This window comes from Notolabrus celidotus, chromosome 8, assembly GCF_009762535.1.
Source record: "Notolabrus celidotus isolate fNotCel1 chromosome 8, fNotCel1.pri, whole genome shotgun sequence".
Taxonomy (NCBI): Eukaryota; Metazoa; Chordata; class Actinopteri; order Labriformes; family Labridae; genus Notolabrus; species Notolabrus celidotus.
Window position 1 is genome coordinate 11,040,133 of NC_048279.1, and position 24,809 is coordinate 11,064,941.

General features: G+C 41.4%; 1 protein-coding gene across 1 annotated transcript in view; it reads right to left on the minus strand.

Moving 5' to 3' along the window:
- Nucleotides 1-24,809, minus strand: part of tenm1 (teneurin transmembrane protein 1) — a 178,588-nt gene that overhangs the window by 18,312 nt on the left and 135,467 nt on the right. The window contains 3 exon segments of the mRNA XM_034690429.1: nt 3,117-3,311; nt 3,849-3,932; nt 6,647-6,801. Coding sequence (XP_034546320.1) covers nt 3,117-3,311; nt 3,849-3,932; nt 6,647-6,801 — 434 coding nt within the window.

The following is a 24,809-nucleotide window of genomic DNA, read 5'->3' on the forward strand; positions in this document are numbered from 1 at the left end:
TGACAGAAATGTATTCAGCCCGATATGTTTTTGAGGACTTTAACCAAACAATCAAAGATGATATCTTAAATGCCTTTTTTTATTTGAGGAAAAATGAAAGAGTTACGCGTCCTCAGAGTGTGAGAACATTCCCTGTTTGGCCTAAATGGAGCATTGTTGACAGATTATGAATCTTTGAACTTGAACTCTTTCTCTCCTAACAAATTAAACTGATCGCCCTGATGGAGCATGCTATAAACAAAGGTGAAAAACTGCATCATCAACGGTTTAATCTTGATGTATCTTGGCCGAAAGATGCTTCTTAACAGGTCTAATGGGAGCATACATTATTGGAAGATGATCGGGGAGGCTTGTTTGGGATTTTTTAAACTGCCTTTATTATTCCTCAGGGAAAGTTGAAGATGAGTGTTTCAGTGTTTCGTTGTGTAATTTGATCACAGAGTATTTGCTTTCTTGCCAACAGCGAAAAATCTACGTTGATGTCTGAAAGCACCTCTAAAGCTCATTAATTCAATTAAGTCTCCATTTAATCCATACAAAATAATTACCGCAATAAATGAGATGTAACTTGTCAATTTGTAAGCTTTAGAAGTGCTGGTGGCAGATTTTCATAATATCAGACAAAGATGATCCAAATGTTTCCTCTTGCTTCCAGTTTGGTGCCGAGCCAAACCTGTTAGCTGCTGGTGCTTCTTACTTAGTGTGCACACATGAGTCAGAGATCAATCCTCTCAAATGACTCCTGACAAGAAAGCCAATAGGTCTGTTTAAAAAAAATGCTGGAAATATGACTTCGAAATTTGATGTAATCAGTCTGTATTTATCAAACATGTCAGGGTAGAAAATCAATCCTAAATCCATAAAAATCAGGCAATTTAAGACCTAACTGTAGTCTTCAAAAGCTGAAGCATTTTATCGAGTTGTCTAAGGAAATACTAATAAGTCCACAAGAATTTAGAAGACCTTGAGATTTTTCTAAATCAGCTTCAAGACGGAGATACCTTCACATATGAAATACACATAAAACTAATCATTTAATCATTTTCAAATTTGTGAGAGACATCGATTGGATTCCAAGTCTTGTGACTTTAATCAATAAATGCTCTTACTTATAAATTACTCCACCTCACAGAAACAAGTTCTTGCAGTTTGCTCTTGTAGAAACAGCCACAGCATGCAGAGCTAATTTGGGGTGTAACAATCCTGCTTAAATCCACCTCAGAGCTCCAACACCATGCATATTAGATAACTTCTCTGACTCTGTCCAAGATTAAAAATAAAATTCTAAACATATTGGTTGTGCTTCTGTGATCTTTGATGTGCTGGCCAAATGTTTTGTGCGAGTGTTGTGTGTGTGTGTGTGTGTGTGTGTGTGTGTGTGTGTGTGTGTGTGTGTGTCCGTGTGTGCGTGTGTGTGTGTGTGTGTGTGTGTGTCTGTGTGTGTGTGTGTGTGTGTCGGACAGACGTGCCTACACCATGAGAGCAGACCAACAAAAGTGCGAAGGCAATGCCAAAATACCCATCGCAGCCAAGACACGTTCACATGTAATAGCTTATTATAAAAAATAGAAAAAGTAGAGATGCAGGCTATATTTGTGAAAAAGGCACAAAGTGTTAAAAGGTTTAAAAAAACAACATGTTTTGGACAGCAAGCCAGTATTACAGTGGAACAAACTTCTAAGACTAATTGCTTGGGGTGAATCAAGTATCTAGTTAAAACAGCCCATCAGGCATGACTCAGCTGGCCTCTTCAGATGAAATGCAGCGGCTAAACTGAGTGTCATTTTTATTAGTTAAAAGATGTAAGTGCACCTGTGAGCAGCTAGTTTGTCTTACAAGTAACACACATTTTCTGTATCATTTAGCTCTTCATACAAAAGATTGTGTATGTATCAGCCTGTCAGGTTCTTGATTGAGTTGACTGCACATCAAAACTGCTGACAAAGTCTGCAACACATCATCATTAATTCTATCATAAAGTTGAGTGTCACAAAATTGGTTTCATTCATCCTCTAGGCAGTCTTTCTACTTGTTGCTGAGAGCGTGTGGAGAAACACTCATGAAAACTCTCATGTCCTACACTGAAGCAACAGGATTTGTAGCTGTATTTTGATTTTCTGGGTGAATGATTCTGAGATGAAAGACAAACACAGGCACTGAAATACCAAACACAAAACAGATGTGACAAATATAGAGTTTTTTTCTTTTATTGCACTTTCCAACAAGGCTACCCGATCTCCATCAATAAAGCATCTGAAGCTTTTATGTTCCTGTCTGCCTCTGCGTGGACTCAGCATATGCTGCAGACCACAAAGGAACTATTGATTTAGTTCAGTGGGTAACTTCTTTGTTGTGCTGGTGCCCATATGCAGCAGGCCTGTGATAGCATGCTGCTAGCTAATGGAGCTAAAGGGAAATAAACGTTTAGTTCTTTCAAAAGAAATTAAGCTTTTATTATTTATTAGATTATTTATTTGATGGATGCAGCTGGATTTTGTTTGCTCATGTTTAAGAAGTTTGTTGCTGCACCTGTAGCATCTGTAACAACTGCCTGTGGTCTGGTAGGGACTTGTGATGCAACACGTGTTAGTGTAAAGGGTTGTCTTAAGGACAGATGGATTGCTGCTGTCAACTGTCAACTGAGGTGTCTCTTCCTGTTTGTCACTTTTCTTGAGATATGTAGAAGAAATAATTTTAGGCACTGCTGCTCATTGATAGTTCACAGAGACAGGAAGGGGTTTGACATCTGCTCAGAATTTAGTGAGAGGGACCCAAATGCAGATTTTGTAGCACTTGATGATATATAATTATGTGTAATTAATCAATGTTCACTGAAAATAACTAACATTAGCTACTGGAGGAACAGAGCAGCGCTTTAATACTTTGAAAAGGCAATCTTTGCAACTTGGTTATTCATAAATCGAAAGTGAAAATTGTAACACAGCAACATGAGAAAGTAGTGACCTTTAGGGTCTTTTTGATGCAGGAGCTTAAAAAGAGGAATTGTTTGAATGACATTTTATTAATCATCAGTAGCTGCTCTACAAAGTCCAATCAGATCACATCTTGCTCAACTAAGCTAAAAGCAGCTATGGGATTGGAAGTGACAGGGTGACCTGTTGGATGCGGTTGATCCGTCTCTCATCAGTCTCAGCGATGAATAATGTGCCCAGGTGGGAGAGGGCGATGGCCTTGGCAGCCTCCAGGGTAGCGCGCACTGCAGCCCATCTCACCAGGTGGTGGTCAATACCAGGAACCTGACAGTGGATGGGACGGCCCGCCACAATACGCACCTGAAGATCCTCAGATACCTGATGTATGAAAGAAAAATGACACTGTCTCAAACACGCTTTGTAAGAAAGTATGTAAAAATGAAAATACTTTAAATATTTTTTTCTGAATGGATCAGCCCCTGACAGTACATCTCTGTTTATCCATTGCATCAAACATCACCAAACCTGAGCCTGCCTCATCTAACGACTCATTAAGTTTTACAAGAAACACATTCCAACAGGCAATTCATTAATTTCTGGGAACAAGTGTTTGGGTAATAAGCAAAACCTGAGTGACATTTCTTCAAAACAACTGCTAGAGAGACTGTTGATAGCATGTTATTTTTTTAACAAGGTTATTTTCTTTTTCTTTTATTTGAACAGCCACGCTCGTTTTAAATGCACCTGAAGTGACAGCACTGCAATTTGAGAGAGATACTTCATTACTCTTTCTTCCCGTGCTATGTATAGTAAAAAGCCTCTCAAAAAACAACAAAACAAATTTTACAATGGGGAACAGGTTTTGAGTTTATCACTAGCAAATATGATTGTTATGTGTTCAGGACTGTTTCCAACCTGCAGGACAATGTTGTTATCCAGGATGTAGAGAGAATTGTCCAGTGGGTTGATGGCAAGGTCTGTTGGCCACTCCAGACGCACCTATGGATTGACATACACATACACACACGCAGACCATACATTGAGTGTAACAGTATTTCTATAAATAAAATTAGATCAAAAGAACAAGAAAGCCTTGAAGGGAATCACCCACAAGACTCAGTCGCAGGTGATACAAATAATATCTTCTTAATAACCTAGCATTAGGTCTTCTGACCCTCCCTGCGCATGCAAAGGTCAGTGGCGGGCAGGGAGCCTTCCCCGTATTTATTCAAGATTCACATCAGCTCGCCTCGGCACTGTTCCAAATGTCAGCCAATAACCATGATCGCCGCCGGCTCAAATAGCACTCCCTGCCCGCTAACACTGTGGGGGTCAAAACCAGACAAACCTACACTAGTGCTCTGCCACCCACACGCCTGTCTATCTCACACAAACAAACACTCAAACTGCAAGCTACCGAGATGAGGTGGTGCGTCTGTAGGATCAGTGAGGTGATTGATGACTCTGAGGGTGGATTGGTAAATAAATGGATCATGTTAAATTGCCACTGACATGTCCAATTATAGGCTCTGTCAAATGAGAGAGAAGAGGGTTCACTTTGAAATCCCATTTTAAGAGGTGGAGAGATTCATCAAGCAGGACTCACTCTGTCCTTAGCCAAAGAGGACACGCATCAAATCTCTCCTGCTCATGATATTGAACTTTGCAGTGATGGCAGGCAATCACTTTCACAAGTTAAGTCGAGCTCTGCTCAGAAATGGACTGGCTGAATCAAAGTCAAACTGGAACAAACATAAAATGTTGCTAAAAAAATCGATATATGGATTTGTGGTGTTTGTTTTTGACTTTTGGACTACCTTGGCTATTGCGCCTCTTAAATTGGTGTGGAGGCATGAATTTTTGACGACCAAGGACACAGTAGGGACTGGTGTAATACCTGAGTGGCCAGGCACTTTTAATAGCTCAGAATATGTCAACATCCAGAGATGTAGTGAACCAGCCTTGAAGGTTTAAGTTATTATTTTGTTCGTTATTAACATGATATCATCTGTGACTTCAGCCTACTTATCTGAGGCTGTGCTTTTATTAATTCAATCAATTAACTGATATCATAGATATATCCCAACAAAAGTTATCTCTTAACACTGCACATTTAGAGCAGATGTAGACTGTTCTCTTTGTGATATTAAGAGAGATCCATAATTAATCTATTTTAATCAAGCACTTCAAATGAAGAACAAACTTTATTTGAATAGGCAGAGACATTCAGATGAACCAAACTCATTTAGGACTTATCAGCTGGCTTGATATCTTCAGTAAAGATCTGATTCACTGGGTTATGTACAGAGGGCTGCTGTTACAGGATGACCAAGTGTCACAGGTGTTGAAGGTCTGGTTATTTCCTATAATCGCCACTAGTAGATGAATAAATGAGAGCTAGCTAAAGTCGACTTGCTAGCCGCCCTGTCTGCAGGAGCGTGCGTTTACTCTTCGATGACTCAAAATGGCTATCGTGACATCACATGAAGAAATAACTGTCTACAAGCAATGAGTGGAAACATCAGCTAGTGAGGCTAACTAGCTACCACTTTCCAAATGAAAGTTAGCCTAGCTTACTCGCTCAAAATTTCAAAGTCTTTACAAACTGAACGGCCCAGGTGGTCCCTTCAAATCTATCAAGTAGTTAAAGGGTAGAAGGTTTGAATTCCTATTTAACAGCCCATACGGGGGAAAGATCTTCTTTTGGTTGAAGAATTAAACATAGAATCTGTGTCATAAACTGTTTAAACATTTGAGCATCAGGTGCAGTGTCATCTTTGTTTAATTTCCTTTCACCTTAAATTCAACTTGAAGTTAGTATTTAAACTGTAACCGAGGGGCAACACTCAGCTATTTATTCTGCATAAATTACAGCAGCAATGTTTGTCTCAGCATAGCTTCAGATGTTTCCATCAATACTGATGCCATATTGAGGTCACAGCTTATAAGAACAAACACAGATGGAGGATGTATGCATATGGACGAGCTCAGATGGGCTGCAGAGGCCGATAAATGACAAACAAAGGAATTGTGAGGTAACACGGGCCCCTTTAAAGACATATAAGATCACCTCTGGGATTTCTCCTGGGCTTAACACACATATTCACACACACAAACACAGGCACTTGAATCCCTATGTGTGGGCAGAGATCACTCTATAGAGCCAGCACTTCATCTATAATTCATCTTGTGCTCTAATAGGCCTGATATAAGTCAGCAGAGTGATCTGAAGGCTGGCTGATCAAATCTGGGCAGTAGCTGTCTCTGGGTTCTTCCTCACACTCTCTCTCTCTCTCTCTCTCTCTCTCTCCTCTCTCTCTCTCTCTCTCTCTCTCTCTCACACACACACACACACACACACACACACACACACACACACACACACACACACACACACACACACACACACACACACACACAGAAACGCCCATACACCTTTAAGAGGACAAAGAGTGCTGTGGAGGGGAGTGGGTTATTTAGATTGACAAACCCATCAAGGACCGGTTGAGTGAAACAAAGAAAATCTTATTATTTTTTATACTGTGTCTTTTTGATTTATAAATGTGGTTATACAACACAAATGCAAAGACATTATATTTATTTGGATTTATCTTAACCACACAGAAATATTGTGAATTTAACCATCACAGAAAAGAACACAGAGCTGTAGCTTGCTTGCAGTATTTCAAACTCGACTGGTTCTATTAGCTTACCTGGCTGATGTCCATGCGAGCATCACAGCTTAGCGGCTGAGTCGACATCAGTCCGTTTGAGCCAATCACAGTGGAGAGCAAACCCCTCTCATTAATCTTCTGAATGGTGGTGCCATCCACAAAGTAGACAACACCTCTTTTATCCACTGCAATACCTGGACGGGTGAGAGAGAGAGAGAGAGAGAGAGAGAGAGGGAGAGAGCGGGAGAGCGGGAGAGAGAGAGAGAGAGAGAGGGAGGCAGAGAGAGAGGGAGAGAGAGGGAGAGAGACAGAGAGAGAGAGAGAGGGAGAGAGAGGCGCAGAATGAGCTTTTGGAGATGACAGAGAGTCGGGGTGAGAGAACAAAAAGGAAAGAGGTGAAAACTGAAAAGTGAGAGAAGAGATAGAGAGTGGTGAGTAAGAGAGAGAAGTAGTGTGGAGAGAGAAGAGGGCTTCGGAAGAGGAATCCAACTCAGTTAGACATTCAGCTCAGCAAGCGGCTGTCTTATCAAAGGCACTGCACCACAGAAATGTAATTATATTTCCATTCCCGAGCCCACTAAAGGGATTAGAACAATACAACTGGAGGAAGAAGTTATTTGTCACATTAGATGTGAGCAGGGTGCTGCAGTGAACTTTTGACATTAGGCTCCTGCAAACTTGCATTATAAATGTGCATCCATGTATCAAACACACGTGTATATGAGTGTGCAATTGCTTGCATTTAAACTACACATGGGAACACTAGCTTGAGAGTGTGTTTTGCTATGAACAGTGTACACTTGAACTCTCCTTGCTTTGGAGCTGTGCAGTAGACAATGAGCAGAGTACGGGAAGGAGAGGTAAGTCCAGGTATTAAAGGTCAGGGCAGACTATGAATCATCTGTTATGGATGAGTAGCGACCTTCCTCCTCATCTCATCTCCATACAGAAAATAGCCCTTTGACTCAACTCCTCCAGCAATAATATTCCACAACTCAACCCTCACCTCTCATAACGTATGCCACCAATTCTCCTTGACTGCTTTCACTTCGGATCTGCGACAATAAGCAATATTTCAGTATTCCAACCTGCCAACTTGAGTGCACGTAACTCACTTTACTATTCAAAAATACTTTTTGTTTATGGTTTATCATAAAGTCATGTCAAGTTTAGGATTACTCTCCTCTATCTAAAGAATGTCTCAAAACATTAACTGGAATAGAACACCCACTTATACCTAAATAAGCCACGATCAGTCAAATAAATAAACAGTGCTACACAATATGCTCTTAGCCATATATAAAAATCACAGAGCAGAGCATGTTGAAAATATTCAATAGAGCTGCAACTAGCTATTACTTTCACTTCAATTTGTTAACTTTTTATATTTTACCACTTCAACGTGTCAAAATAAGCAGAAAACACCAAGTTGACATTTTTATCTTTAAATGCAATTAAAGCAAATGTGTTGGTATGAAATGCTAACTGACACATGGAGCAATATTAGTATTGATTTAGAGTTTTGTTACTGGCTTAATGATGAATCCAAGTCCAAAAGTCACTCTTTTAAGAGATGCTATATAGAGAAGTTTCAGGAGCAGGAGCACACCTCAACCACTCCTCTTCCTGAAGTCAAGTTCAAACCTATCCCTCTCCTCCCCTTTTGTTCTCAGATTTCGCACCCGCCCTCCAACCCCTTCATTTCTTTCCTACTATCCATAAGAGGGGTTTGCAGTGCCCTGGAGCTATGGTGGATCCCCTATTAAGCGGATCCCCTAATATGTACAGTATCCCAAACCAGTAACAGCAAATAAATTGTCAAATAAAATCCTGTTGATGGTCTGGTCCTTGCTAGTGAAGCTCTTGTTTGATCTCCACCAATTCCTAGGGATACAAAATGATCAGCAATGTCAAAGTCTGCCATTTGGTTGTGTGCAGGCACTGTCCAGCTACCTGAGAAGTGAGAAGGAACCAAACGATTAAAGCAACTGGTCTTCAAAACAATAGAGTCAAGTGGACTAGATTTTAGTGCTTTTTTATTCTTGTGACCACTCCAAGTGCTTTTGCACTACATGTCAAATTAACCCCTTCACACAACATTCATACACTGATGGCAGAGTAAAGTGCCCATCAGCATTAACTGATCCCATTGACACACATCTAAGCACAGCTGGCTACTATGCCACCAGGACCCATTTGGGGTTCAGTGTCGAACATGTGTTCTGCGGGATCAAACCAGGAAACCTCCAGATTGAGACACGACTGACTCTACCACCAAGTCACAACCGGCACTAAAGCAAACGCAAGTGTCACAAACACTGCTTAAGGCTGAGGGGAAAATTGAGTTTGGAGACAATTTTCTGTGGATTGATCATCTCTAGTGACACCACTTTATACAACAAAGTCATAAAGTCCAAAATGTATGAAATATTGGAAATGCAAATGAACTTTTCCTGTGGCACAGGGTTCCATCATCAAATTACCTTTTGTTTGCATCAGCTTCCCTTTTACGTGCTCTGTTTTTACCAACCTGTATTTATCCAGCAGAGATCTACAGCTGGAACCAAAACAATGTTTTTTTTAATGACTTAATGAATATAATTTCATTAATCATCCAAATGGCTCTTGATTAACTTATTGTCAATTAAATAACCAATTCTGCCTCCGGACATATAATGGGCTTCTGACACATTCATCTGTTTTCCCTGAATTTTAACACCATTCAAAGAGTGCTCTGACCATACAGAAGTGCCAGCACATCATAATAAAAAAATGGACAATGGAGCCACACCATCAGCATGCAGAACAGCCCCAACTCCTCCTCCCCCTTTCAGCCATCATGGTTTCATTTAGCTGTAGTTTTAGTCTTGATCTGTCAGTCTTTGAAACTCTGTCACAGTAGATTATGTAGAGATGTGCCTGTGCTCACTTTCTGAGCCTTGGATAGAAATCACCACTGCCCCTTTTTCCCCAGGCAGCACTAAGGTCTCATCCTCCTTGACATACAATAGCTCTCTCAACACATGATTCCATTCAACATGTGCACACTAGCTCACAACAACACATGCAAACACAGTGCAACACCTCCACCGCAATTCAATTCACAAACGTCCTCAGACCGAGCAACCCTGGACCGACCCTGTGAGTCATAAATCGTGCAGGTGGAGGGGAGGTGCAGAAGGGGGGCTGGGCAGGGGGAGGGCCAGGGTCAGTGTGTTTCCTCCAGAGGCCAGAAGGTGAACTGCGGAGCTCTCCCTCCTGGCCCCTTCATCATCCCTCTGACACAGACAGATTACACCTCCCACACAGCCCCCCCCAACACCTTTCCTTTCCTCTTGTAGCTTTCCCTCGCTCCCCATCCTCTCTAACTTGATCTCCTGCTCTTTTTTCGCTCTTTCCATGCTCCCTTTGTTTTTATTTTTGTCCTTTGCTTAGTTTCTTTTGCTGCGCTCACTCTTTGTTGCCCTGTGTGTTATTGACGCTAATCAAATTTATGACCTTTGACCCTTCAATACTGTCTTGGCTCTATTTTTCTCTGTTCAGCCCATATTTTATGCCTTCTTTTTGTTGCTCTTGCCTTGCCAGTTCTCCCCCTGTCACCTGGCATTTTGTAGGAGGGACATCTTAACCCAAAGTGCAGTCTGAACCGACTGAGGACTGAAACATGGAATGCTCTCTTACCATTCTTGGTCTCTTCCTACTGTCCTTTCACTTTTGCGCCCACTCCCCCAGCAACCTAAACCTGTCCCTGATCTTAGAGCTCATAAATCCTGCACAAGGACATGAGGAGGCAGCCAGGACTCTCTCTCAATACTGATTTCTGTTCTCTCCCTCTCTGCTCTTGGATATTACTCTTCTCCTCTTCTTCTACTGACTTCCAACCTAAATTCTTTTTATACTTTCCTTCTTGCCTTTGTTTGTGCTTTTCTTACACCCTCAGTATGCTTGTCTTGGATCTGCATGTCTAATGCTCTCACAAGCAGCTCCTAAATAGCTGCCAATCTATCAACAATAAATACAGAACTGGGCTGACTTATTCATCCTTGCCCAAGCATAACAATGAAGAATGCTTGCTTTTATTGCCTGGCATTGGCAAAAGGATTTACGCCAGTTTATGTGTTGTTTAAGAGTATTTCGCCTTGTTTATTGAAAAGGCGGCAGATTAGTCCACATTTTCTTGTCAGGACTGGATTTCCTGCTGCGTGGGTAAAGCTGTATGCTGCGTTAAGGGAATTTACAGCCTCCTGGTATAGCCGATGGATACTCACACGACATCAAAAGATTTACCGTTTCTCTCTAGACCTGGTGTTTTGATACTCATGTTTAGAAGCTGGCAGACACACCAGTGGAGGAATAATTGAGATAAATCTCAACTCCTGAGGGAGACGGACATTTGGCTAAAGTTTGGACTAGATTCTATCATCAAAGAAAAGTGAATTAGACTGAGATGCACTGACCTTGGGAAAACAGAGGGAGGGGAGTGGAAAGGAGTGAAGGAGAGGATGATAAAGTAATGCTTTTCACATTCAGCTCAGATTTAGGAAGAAAATGCAGCCAAAGAGAAACAGACAGCGCCAAAAGAGGTGTGAAAGAGGAGAGAGGTGGTGATGAGACAAAGGGACATGATGAGGAATTGCCTCAATTAAGCATTACAGACCAATCACTCTCAATCAAAGAATCTCTTTGTTCTCCGTCCTTGTCAAAAGAATATCAGCCATAACGGCCCCTTGTGGCATTGCAATACAATCCAATCTGATTAATGCCTCTGAGAGGGGTCTAAACGAGCATCAGTGTTGATTACAGCTATTTGAAGAGAAGGAGCCACCAGGGATTTTACCGACAGACAGCGAGAGGCAGGTGAGGAAATTTGTAAGGTGAGACATGAGATGAGGTGAGAAAGACTAATTATGACACAAAAAGTTTGGATGGTGTATCTCTTTCAGCTGCGAGTAAAAAAACTGTGTTGGCATATAGTATCATCAGAATACGGTGTGTGTGCATGTGTATGTGTGTGGTGCATGCTGACTGCTAACACCTGAGCCCTCAAGAGTGCAGGAAGTCAGCCTGCTGGTGTTGTTCAAGTTTCCCTTCTACGGTACTTTTACCCTTCAAATGTTGACAGGAAAGCTGCCAAAGAGCTGCCTGTATTGATGAAAGCAAGAGAAATGTAAAGAAACACATCACAGTCTGTCAGCCAGGGAAAAATCCACCTAAGTGCAAAATAAGCACATATTCTGCAAATGAAACCCATCCAAAGAATGTGTTCATGGAAGATAAAGCATAATCCATGAATGTATGGAAGTTTCATTCATACCTGAAAACTTCTTTCCACCCACAAAACCACAGAATGAATACACACACACAAATCATCATGCACACATACACAAAAGTACACACACACACAAAGAGATTGCCAGCAGCCTGAGGAGTAAGTCATTTAATCTGCCCTCTCATATCCCCAGGCTCAGTGGGTGTTAATGATATGGAATGACACATTATTACAGTATCTAAATGATGCTAGCTGCAGCTGATTATGGCTCATGGCACTTCAGGACTAGGTAACTACGTGTGACTGACAAGTGAATATAGACAGATGGACAGTTTCACCTGTACAACTGGCCCGAGTGTGGGACTCTGGCCATAAATAAAGTCAACTTAATTAGCTCAGGGAGGCCTGGCAGTTTCACTAACTGCCACAGACCAATTGCAGGCGACACTGAACGTCACCCTGTTTCAAAGAGTCTTTAGCCGGCTGCATTGTTCACACAATATTGTTTGTATGTGAAGTGTGAATACGTGCAAATGTGTGTGGATGTCAACGTGTGCAAGCTTGTGTTGCAGTGCATGTGGGTGTGTGGGTGTTTGTGTGTGTGTGTGAATGCATGCACGCTGTGAAGTAGCTAAGTGAACAGATAAGGCATTGCAGTTAATCACATTGTGCGCATATGCAAATATGGAGCGGATATATCAGAGTGTCTGCAGATGAGAAATTCACACTCCCACACACAAACACAGACACAACTTTCATGAAGACACTGAGGTTGTCCATGTGCACTAAGGGGGGAAAATAAACCTGTTCTCTCAATCTCAGCACTGTGAAATGGCACAGTCTATCACACTGATTTGGTGTGTGTATGGGTTTGTTTGTGTGTGTCTCAAAGAATGTTTGATTTCAGAGATGCATCAAAACTGACACAAGCGTGAACTTATTATGCTGTCATCAAACACTCCTCTGTATCTCATGGCATGCACGTCTATGAACTGCAATACTGTATTACAAAAGATGTTTCTATTCACTTTTATTTTCCACCAATCAAACGCTTATCATCAATCAATACAAGATAGCACCATAAACGAGGACGGGCGTGTACTTCTGGTAGATCTTTGGTAAGCAGTAATAATTCATGCTTCTTGTAATTAATTATTCATTAAAGCCCCACAGAACAGACAGTGGCTTAGTAATTAAGTCTGAATCAGACACCAGCTCATCTAATTATCAACCACTATAAGTTTGTTAACATATTAACCCGCATTAATTAATTATTGATAGCCGCCCTTTTTTTTAGCTGCTGGTTAAGAACTACATATGTACGGCATAGTGAGACATTGCAAGCATGCAGGGGACTGGAGAAGTTTTTGCAATAGTTGCATGCAAATTTTACGTGAATAAACATTTTTTTGTGAATATATGCGACTTGGCAGTAATTGCCTTGTTTGATAGCAAAAGAGAGATCCAAAGCAATCACAGAGGCAGCAGACAAACTCAATTATAAAAGCAATTGAAATGCTTTGGACTAGAAAGCTCCATGAAAGGCTGAGGGGTTTGGATCAGTGCAGAGCGTCTGCAGATTATGTCGCACTGTTTAGAACATCAAACAAACACAAGGAGGTCTATCAATAGAGGCTCTTTTACCAAACACACCATCACAACAACAAGCCAGTGAGACTCTGCAGCGCAGGAGAGAGGAAACGGGATCAGATGGGAGGAAACAAATGTTTTCACGACTGAAAAAGTAGAAACGGGCCACTAAACTACTATAGATTTCAAATCTGTATGCGCAGCTTCCATCCAAACAAAGTTTCCCTGCATACAAAGACATCATAGTGACTGAGCCAGAGGCAGCTACAGCACAGGATTTATCACAGATACTTGGCTCTGCAGCCGTTTCGGATTTTCTTCCACATTTCCTGAGAGAACTGTTCGAATGCGTCTTTGGAGAGAGGTCTTGGTACTGGTCTCTTGAAGAGCTGCAGGTGATAATGGTACCCAGGTGCAAACATTTACTGGCTTTGTTGTCCCACCATCACTATAACAACAGCTGCCCCCACCCTCCCCTCACACTGGCAGGTTCAATTGGACTGCCAAGCTGTCAGTGTGTTTAAAGAATCAAGGTAGCAACAACCTGCACGGCACAAGTTCACCGTCTTTACCCCTCATCAGAGCAGACCCCCCACCCCCTCAGACAAATGTTTCCATCCATGTGCTCGTGTATGAGTGAGTGAGCACGTGTGTGTGTGTGCATTCACCTCGAGAAAATGCAATTTATTCCTCCACAGTGGCAAAGCTCCGCTCCTCCTGTCAGCTTGCCAGCCTCCCAGTGGAGGTTGACAGGACGGCTGCCAGCAGTGGCCATCTCGACCAGTTAAAGGGACACGAGTGTCACATTTCCCATGATCACTCTGACGTTGTCAACCTGACATACCCATAACAAGCCACCCATTACTAACTCTCAGTCCTATCAGTGAAAAAAGCAGAGTGGACTCAGGGACCAAGATGCTGTCAATCAAAAACAGGCATGCACAAGCACACTGACTGGCACAAATGTAGCACCTTTGATGCACAGACTCAGCCTTTGGCCATCAGCCTGCATGTCTTATTGACTCAGGGCTTCATTACATACACAGAGAGCTTCAGTAATCTCTCTGAAGAAGACCCTACACACTTCGACTACAAACAAGGAAGCTGTCAGTCTCCATAGTATTCTACCAAATAAATTACTTGAATAGTAGGCATTTAACTGGTTGTGGCTCGTTTTCAGTCAGCATAAATTTGCCTCTACTAAGCTTATTGACTATTTTCTCTGGTCCTTCACAAACTTTGGCAGTGGGCTTACTGTTTCTTCCTTCAACCCGAGTCCTCCTCAGAACCTTAGGACGCAGAAGAGCTGCTCTCTGCGATGGTTGCCTGTTTCCAAAATTATCCTTGAATACATCAAATATATATATATATATATATATATATATATATATATATATATATATATATATGTATATGTATATACATGTTATTCAAATATTTGTAACTCAAAACTTTTCCTAGTACATACAGTTTGACCCTTGCCAGCCTATGCTTGTGTCGGTTGACTGCAAGCAGCAAGGTTGCAAGAACAGGAAGCTTTCTCTCCACACTACACCTTTAATCGTGATCAAAATGTCTGCATAGATGTCACTGGTTTTTATCATTAAAGGATTTAACTGATTCTCCAGGTGCCATCTGTTAGGACAAAGTTGAGATCATATTCTGAGTTGTACCACACTCATGCATTGCAAACTTTAGTCCACAGTGTCTGTTGGTGGAGGGAGAACCTACTGATAGTAATTTAAGCAATTTTAGTCAGTAAAATCATCCGCTGTTTTGACTTTTGCTGAAAACATTTTCGGAGTTTGACAGCTGAGCCGTTATTCTGTTTGGATGGAGCTGTCTTATCATATTTGAATAAGTCTTCATGAGAAAAACAACATTTGTCAAATGGTTAAATTACTTATGTCTACATTTCCTGACAAGCAACCTCTGGTTGTACTAAAAATAACGACTACACTGACGAAGCATGACCTTCTTGTAATGCAGACAACTCTCCACACTGACATGCTAAGTTTGACATTGCATAGAGGAACAGCATTGTTTCCACTGGGTAAAGAAGCTGGATTCTCCTGGCCTACTGTCTTAGCCATGGCACTTACACTTACACCAGGCTTTGCACTGGAGATAAACCGATTGATCAGTCGGGTCGATGAATGGCATTTTGAAACAATTGGCATCATTATGCATGCAGACACTGCATACTTGTAGCCTCGTCAGTGTGGCTACTGTCAAGTAATGTTAACGTCCCTCTAAATGCTAACACATTTTTCCCATCCTAAATGACAGGATATCAGATATACAAAAGTTACTGACTGTTAATATAAATTATCTTATGATGTTTAGAATTATGTAGTTTTATTATGTAGTATTGCTAATAATCAACCCTTGAAAAACCCTATTTCAGTCAGACAACTCTTGCTATTTTAAGCTGAAGTTTATTAATGCAGCAGTATTTGTGTTTGGCTTCTAGGCTCCGAACCTCATTACTCCTCTCAGATTAACTTATATGCAGAATTTGTGGAGTAATGAGATAGAACTAACCCCGATCGGAGCCTACAGGTGGATGCTAGGGAGGCGGGGTTGACAGTTTGCATGTAGCACTGGAGCAGGGCAGCAGTAGCACTGGCAAAGCAGAGGCAGAGACAGGAAGACTTGCAGCTTAAATAGACCACCAAATGAGAGGATGTTTGGTCAGCTGATAGAGAAGATAACATGTCAGTTTTAATCAGTGCATGTCGAGTTGCCTGCCTGAACTAGCTTGCAGGCGACACTGCAATCTGTTGACCACTACTTTGCACCTCAATCCCCTCCCCACCCCATCCCACTCCTCAGGCAACAATCCTGTGAGGATTATGGATGAAGTTCATTTTATGCATCTCTTAATTTTCTGCAGTACGGCTACAAAAAGATTGTGTAGCTGTACTGCATTACAACATGGCTTGGACTCCCAGGGCTCATCACCGATGTGATACGTTCATTCAAAGCATCATAGCTGGCTGCTTTGTAGGATAACATGCTGCTCATCACTTCACTGACTCCCTCAAACAAATCAGCACCCCTTTTCAGCATCCTGTGAAAGGAAATGTCAGGGCGATTATTTTGTTTAGATATCAGGTTTTATTGGATATGTCAACCCGTTTCAGTCTTGTAGATTTGCCATGGGAAGTGAGTCACTCCTGAATGTACGTATATATACGAAAGGAAGGAAGATGAATCACAGTCGAGAGAGGCACATATACTCAAAGGGTAGTGAAGTAAACAGCAGAAAGTGTCCAAGTATACTCATGTTTCCTTCTACAAGTTAGTTGTAAAACATAACTGGTATGTAAAGCAGCTGTTTATGTAACATAAATATAATGTCTCATGACTATTCTTCACCTGTAAGCTAGTTAACAGCTCTGAATAAGGATGAGACTATCTGAATCAGCCTAAGGGGCCGAGCACTCCTCTATCTACAGTGTTGTACTATGTATATAGAAATTCTATTTTCTGGCACATTATCAATCATTATCACTGTTAGTGTAGGCACTGTTGACAACAGGCTGTCTGCTTTTTGCATGCCCTTGTAAAAAAATTCATTTTAAAGGCTCATTACTGTGTTTTTGAATTCCTTTCCAGTGTGGCACAGTGTTATTAATGAAACATCTAACTTTGCGTTTTAGCGCTGAAACTACAATCATTCTCTGATGTGCCCAAAATACAGACTTAGTTATAATTATAATCATAAAGGGAAACTATTATGGGATTTCTAATTTCAACTTACAACAACTCAACATACAATCCTTGGTTAGGGGCTCTCCTATACAGTTGAGTTCAAAATTATCAGCCCCCCTTGTGAAATCAGATAAAACCCTTGATTTCTCCATGAAAATGACCATTAAAAACAAGTATCTATGGTTTATTTGTTTCCAAAATAAAAAAGTCAAAATGATCAAAAAGTTTGATTGGGATATCATATCGATGCAATGAATTGAAATACGAAAAGGTAAAAATGACACGTCCAAAATGATTAGCCCCCTAGCCCTAAGTAGTCAATGGTGCACCCTTTCTGAGCCACACCTGACAACAACCTCTTTAAGTAGTTCTTTACAAGGTTGGCACATGTCTCTTTGGCCCATTCTTCCCATGTAAATTGTTCCTCCCGCTCCAAAGTACATGGTTTCTGAGCATGGACATTCACTTTGAGCACCCACCACAGATTCTCAACAGGATTGAGATCTGGGCTCTGTGCAGGCCACTCCAGGATCTTGGTTTTTGTGTCCTTTAAGAACTGTTTGATCAATTTTGACGTATGCTTTGGGTCATTGTCTTGTTGGAAGACCCAGCGCCGACCCTAGCCTAGACTAAGAGCAGATTTCTTCATATCATCCCTTAGAATGTCCACATAACTTTCTTTTTTCATGATGCCATGCACCAGAACAAGGCTGCCTGTGCCTGAGGCTGCAAAACAGCCCCACAGTACGATGCTCCCTCCACCATGTTTAACTGTGAGAACAGTTCTTAGGGTTGAAGGACTCTCCCTTTCTTGGCCAAACATAAACAACATTCATATGCCCAAAAAGTTCCATCAGATCAAAGGATGGACTTCCAAAACTCATCTTCACCTTTCAAATGTTTACGGCAAACCTCAGTCTGGCTCTGATGTGCTGCTCTTTGAGTAAAGGGGTTCTTCTGGGATGATGGTTCCCCCTTATTATGAGCCTCCATTATCACATTTCTGAGCTCAAGACTGATTTCCTTTGTCTTTGGCATGGTTAGTATGAGTAGTCTCTCTCAATAACGTGTTCGAGTGCCCTGTTTGGGGTCCCTTAAGTAAATCTCAATGCTGATTGAATGCTCATGTGTTGTTAGGAAGCCAATTGACCGACAGGTGTTGTTAGGAAACCAGGCTGACTGCACAGGTATGTTTTGAAAGCAAGAATTCACATGGGGGCTAATATTTCTGACCATCCCCCTTTTCACTATATTTGATATAAAGCTATCCTAAAAATGTATTTTACATTCCAAAATGTACCAAAGCTACTAAAGAACACTGGTGAATGTGTGCTTACATCAAGTTATACCAATGATGCGAACATTGGGCAGAATTTAAGGAAAATGTTCCAGAATTCCTGGGTGGGCTAATAATTTTGACCTCAACTGTACATTTTAGAAGACAACTTATTTTGTCATTAGTTGAACTTTCTGCACTATTCAATGGTCAAGACCACAGGAAAGTCAATCTCAACATTGACAGCCCTTGTTCATGACCACAGTCACCTTGAAGTTTTTAGAGAGAACGTGATCTTGAGTGAGTTTCCTGCAAGAATTATTTACAGAAAGGGACTTGGCCATGTCATGATTATATGGAGTTTCATTGGCTTATCAGCTTATTATAGTTGTGAGTGAGTAGTTTTAAGATTCCAAGAGTTCTGTCAGGAACACTTACATCAGAAAGTCAGAAGTAAATATAGAAATAGGACATTGCCATATCTCTGCAAGTCCTCCTCCAATCATTGCTCGCTGGCTGGACAAGTCCTCAGTGTACCTGTGTGCTTTGCTTGATGCTCTTTTGCTTGGCCTTCCAGATTTGCCTCTGGCAGCTTTATTTTCAGCATTAGTTTGGGGAGAAATGAGCCTCCAGCAGAACTTCATATTGTGGCTGCTCAGTGATGCATGTCTGTTGCACAAACCATTGCCCCACCGTCTAATTATCATGGATGCTGCAGTGAGAAAACAAGCTGTGGTAGAAATAGCATGACCCAATGGCGTCTCTCAAATTTGCATTATCATAGAGTATGCTGCTGTTTGCCGTGCTGCGTGATTAATTCATGTGTGTATCATTAATGCAGGAATGTCCAGGGGCAAAGACAAAAGCTCGGTCAATGTGAAATGAAACACAGGAGCAGGCTGTTGAAAATTGTGCACACATATGCACACGCTCACACACAAACAGAATGTTGAAGCTAAAACCACAGTGTGACTTATCTGATGCCCTTGTTTTGAGAAGTAGTGCTCTGTTTAAACCAACAGAAACAATGATAGTTGACCCTCTGAGAGGGAAGGCAGCCACAGGGCCAGTTTAATATGCAGATGAGGTGTGGGACTGCTACACGCTGCAGGATTTGACGCAAAACACTGAGTCCTCTCTCTCTCTCTTTTCAGGCATTTCATTCCATCCCTTGTTCTCCCTTCATTATCTACTTTTCTTTATCAGTTTTACTTTTTTATTCTCTTTGCACTCACTTTCTCTCTCTCGGTTCAGAGTTCCATCTTTTTCTACATCAATTTAATCCCCTCACTCCTATTTTTTCTCTATTTTGTGAGGCGCAACAATTACTCTGCACTAAATGGTTAGGGAGCCAGAGGTAGAATAACAATAGCATATTCACTCCAAACTTCGAACACTGAGCAGCTGGCAGAGAGGCTACACAGCCCTGAGAGATCTCCTAACTTCACTGCTGCAGTGAGCGAATCCAGTTTGGGAAGCAGGAGATTTCAGGGAGAGTGAAATGCAGGCGCTGCCATGATTAGAGCTGTGCATCAAAAGGACAACACCACTCATACGACTCCACTGCTGGAGGAGAAGCAGGGGACGGCTGTTTGCTGAGTTAATGGTTTGAGTACAGGCTTGCTGACAGCATCGAATGCTTGATTCACACAGATGAAACAAACTGGGAAACGCTCCTGTGCACATTACTATGTTTTCAGACGTTTCTGTAAATGAGACCAGCGCCCAATGTGTGAAGACATTCATTTGCCTAAGCTGCTTATATGACAACCACCAGCCAAGGCAGATACTGTACAGCATGACGCCAGGCTTTCCTGGTCTGGGGTTGGGGGCCGGGCACGCGATGTGCCATGTGAAGAGTATTTACCCCTGGCTGTGGCTCCTTTTTTAAACTCCTTGGCTGTTCAACATGCTAATAGCCAAGACTGGTTTAAACCCCATGGCTTCATTTGGCACCCGGGCCCTGCTATCTCGACTCTGATGGCGTGCTTTGCAGCTGAGAGAGATGGGGCTAATATGTTGTGTTAGTCTGTGTGAGGAATAGAGAGACACAGAGAAAAAGACAGAAGGGGGACACCGAAAAAGAGAGAAGAAGAAAGGGAAAGAGAGACAGTGTGGGAGAGAGAGGCCGACGGGGCAAGAGGGAGAAAATATGGTGGCAGCATGTCAGCCTCTGATAAGGGCATTAGTCTGCCCCCTGTGGGCTGGAGTGAGAGACTTCCACTGCATGCACTCACACTCTCTCACACACACATGCAAACCCCTCTCTGTGGATATCAGCTCTGCTGTCTGGGACTAGTCAACAAATAATAGATAAGACCTGCACATGGCAAACATCAACAACTAAACTCTCAATCACTGGAGTCACTCTGAACTCCTCTGCCCAAACCTACACAAGAAACACAGACGCAGATGTTTTCACATACTTTTCTTTACCAAATGTGAAAAAAAATTCTTCATGTTCTGAACAGAAGGAGTCCAGATACGCATGCCAAGGCTGTAGGGCCCTGTGGGACTGTTGCCTCTTTCATGTCAGACATGGGATCCATCCTAAATGGAGCAAGGCCCTTTATTTACCAAGCTAATTGACTGCAGAAGCACATGTGGAGCCAACTCTAAACAATGCCCCAGATCTCGTATTCATAAGTGAGAGTTTGAAGGACACAGGATAATCCCTGCAGTTTACACTATGGAAAGACTATAAACTTGGGAAACAGCAGCGTACTCAGTAGTGCTGCAACATTGTTGGCTAAATTAAAATAATGGATTACTATTTAACAACTGTTTGCCATGTTGTCACAATATTGTACCACAGCAGTCCCGGGGCTGCTATGTCAACATCAGGGCACAAGGATGATTCATTGATGAGGAAGGGGGAGGAAGAGAAAAAGAGATGGAAGGAGGGGAAAAAAGAAGGAAGAGTCTAATTTGGAGCAGCGAGCTCACCAGAGGACACAAGACAAGATCAATGCCGGAGAATCACAGAGCCACAGCTTCAAAAAAAAAAGACATGGACATATTTCTCTGTGAAGTCTACTACTCATTACCATTGGTAAGAGGGTGAGAGGAGGAGGAAGAGTGTGGGCTGTGGCAGATGGATGACAGGGAACCAGGGGGCTCCAGGCAGAAATCTCCAGAGCCTTATAAGAGCTGGTTAGTCGGAGCACAATGGCCACAGAAGAGTCTCTGAAGTGAAGTGAGTCAAAGAGTATAAAATACCTGACTGTGCGTGAACAGGAGGAGTCCTGGGACAGAATATTCTATTACTGTATAAAGGCAGAGATACAGCATGTTCTGAGGTAAAAGGGGCAAACACTCTGAGGATATAAGTCTTCAGATCATCTGTCAAATCATAGCAGAAATCAACTCCAATCTTGTTTTCCTCTTATCTTCTTCTTCCCCCTTTTCATCTTCGTTCCCCTTCTCCTATCTGTGTGAAGTTAGGACCAATAAAAATCAAACCCCCACTATCACATGTAGATCCAGTTTGTATTCGGAACCGGTGATGTTTGAGGAATAGAGACACTTCTACACTACATTTGTTTATTGTGGCTCATATCGACCGGCTGTCTGCCTCCAACATCAGACTGCATTGCACGCACAAGCTGAGTGTGAGTGACAGAGGAGGCTGTGTAGGACTGTGGGTGTAGCCTGAGTGACAGCCATGTGGCTAAATCTTCTGTGCAACCTGGGGACTAAGAGGTGGCCAGGTGGCCAGGTGTGATTGGTAAGGGCAATAAACAGATAATTTCGTCTTCCTGGCAGCAGTGGCTTTGTGTGTAAATGTGAAACTCACAAGCCCAGTGAAATCCTGTAAAGGGCTTCCCAAACTACACTTAATGATACCAGCTCTAAAAATGGCCTTATTCCACTATGCTGGGTGGCAGAACAGAAAAATAAGCATAAAAATCTACAACTACTGCCTCTGTAGTGGAAAATACAGTGAGACAACAGATGCAGCAGAGGAGACCATCCATCAACAAAACAAGCATTTAAGGATTGTTTACTTGTTCAAGAGCATTGTAGAGCATTGCAGCCTGTTTCTGCACTCATTCAGTGCAGTAAGAGGCAAGGTGAATCATCATTATTAATAATAATTACCATTAACAGAAAGGGTTAATAATCTCCTCTCCTTCCATAATCAAATTCAGCCTGGTGTTTTGTTGTACATAGCTCATTATCCAATCAATAGACACTATAATGATGATGATAAATGATACTGTAGAAAATGTTGTTCCCTCCTCCTCAACACTCTTCTTGATTAATTGTCCTTTTTCTCTCATTGACATTCACCGACATTATTCCTATGTGTTTTTGTATACAGTGTACAGTTGTTTGTTTGAGAGGTTATAAGGCAGGTAAAGCTTGCTCCTTAAAGGTTTGACACAAAACAGGATAGTGTATCTTTCAATTAAAGTAATAAAGATTAGGAGACGGGATTTCTCTTTACATGCATTGGGTCCAGCAGTATTTAACTCTTTTGACATTTAGAACTGTTTTATAGTTTGTAACAACAATTAAACAACATGCAAAGGTGACAGTTAATGCAGTGAGACGCATACAAATGTTTACAGACAGCACAAACTCAGAAAGCTGCAATTATTTTCTACCTAAAAGAATCAGCTCAACAAATAATACTAACTACAAATAGAAATCTTCCAAATGCCAAACAGCTTTACATAAGCCTAACTAACAAGGTTCAATAAGTGGTGCATTAAACACCCACTGGTAAAAGAAAAGGCATAACAATGGCGCCTATAGGACTTATTAACGTCAAATCAATAGTGATGTGAGGATAATAACTACATGACAAATATCCATCTCCCAGCTTAGCTATACAGCTATTTAAGGTGAACAGAGACTCGCATATATGAACATAAACAACAATGCAACTGCAACTTACGTTTTATCATGGACTAAATACTCTGAATATCACTGCAGGACTTCACAACAAGGAACAAGAGGAATGTTGGCTTGCAGGTATGAAAACTATGAGCTATAACGTGGAGAATGCCAACCTGCCACTATCTTGCTGAACACACACACCCACACATATCAGCAAATAGTTAACGAGGTGCAAGGTCATCACCCATGCAGCAAGAGAATGATGAATTAATATTGACACCCCAAATGTCTGAGCCTTTTATACAAAAATACAGCTAAAAGGACATATATCTAAGATAAATACATAAGCATAAAATTTGAGAGAATGTTACAATATTAAATGAAAAATGTAGCGGATGGAATAGTTAGGAATACATAAATGATGAAACGCTAATGATGCTTTCTCGTGGCTTACACTAACCTGATAAAGCAGATCATTTCTGTAAAGATATGTAAACTTATAAATATTTATTCATACAATAATTAGCATGATCATGAACACTTAGGTAGGTTAAATAATGACTGACCAAGCTGTCAATAAATATTGGACAGAAGAGAATAAAAATGATTTCATACTACCATCATCAAATACACCCAAAGTTGTATTTGGTAGTTTAATTGGTATAGTCGTTAGTGCTACATTAGTGCGAGGCCATCATTAGTGCAAGTTCAAATTTCAGGTTCATTCGTTATTTCATCCACGAACAACGCAGCCGGAAAAAGAAAAAGAAAAACATGCTACAGCTAAATGAAATATTGTTCAGCTCTCAGAAAGCTATGTTGGATTTTTAGGTCAGACCATTTTACTACTCCATACTACTGCAACAGACAAAAGAGCCTCCCTAAACTCAGCTTCCCTGTGGGTGACAATGCTTTATAGATGACAGAAGTCAGAAGAGACCAGTAAGGCTTGTTCCAGCTCACAGGCAGGGGTAGAAAAAGATATAAAAATGTAGTACAACGGCAGAGAAGACGCATTGCTGGAATCCGTTCCTGTCAGCTAATAACTAGGGGTATAATGATTATCCAATTCAAATCGACACTCCGGGCTTAATGTCTGAAATATATGTGCATTAATTCAAATAACTTGATCTGGGCTAAAGCTAGGAGGGAATCAGAGCTGAATCTGCACACTTCTCTGTATTAGAAAAGTTAATATGACAGGCGAATTCTGGCTTAACATCAGTGCCATTTTCTCTAGCCAAGGGAAGCCATCCTTACCCTATTAGTCAGTGTATTGTTGTCATTTCAATGAAATGAGCAAATTACTTCTGTACTTCTATCTAGTCCTTTTGGCTAAATTTGACCCATCATTGCTGTTAATGCTTACAATTAAAGAAACAGCATTCCTCTGGAATGTAAAACACACAATCAATATTTTGTTTGAGTGCTAAAATCATGTGCTAAGCTGCTGTCATGAAGGCTTTCTTGTTAGAAGGAAACAAGATGAAGTGTGTGGGTGTGTT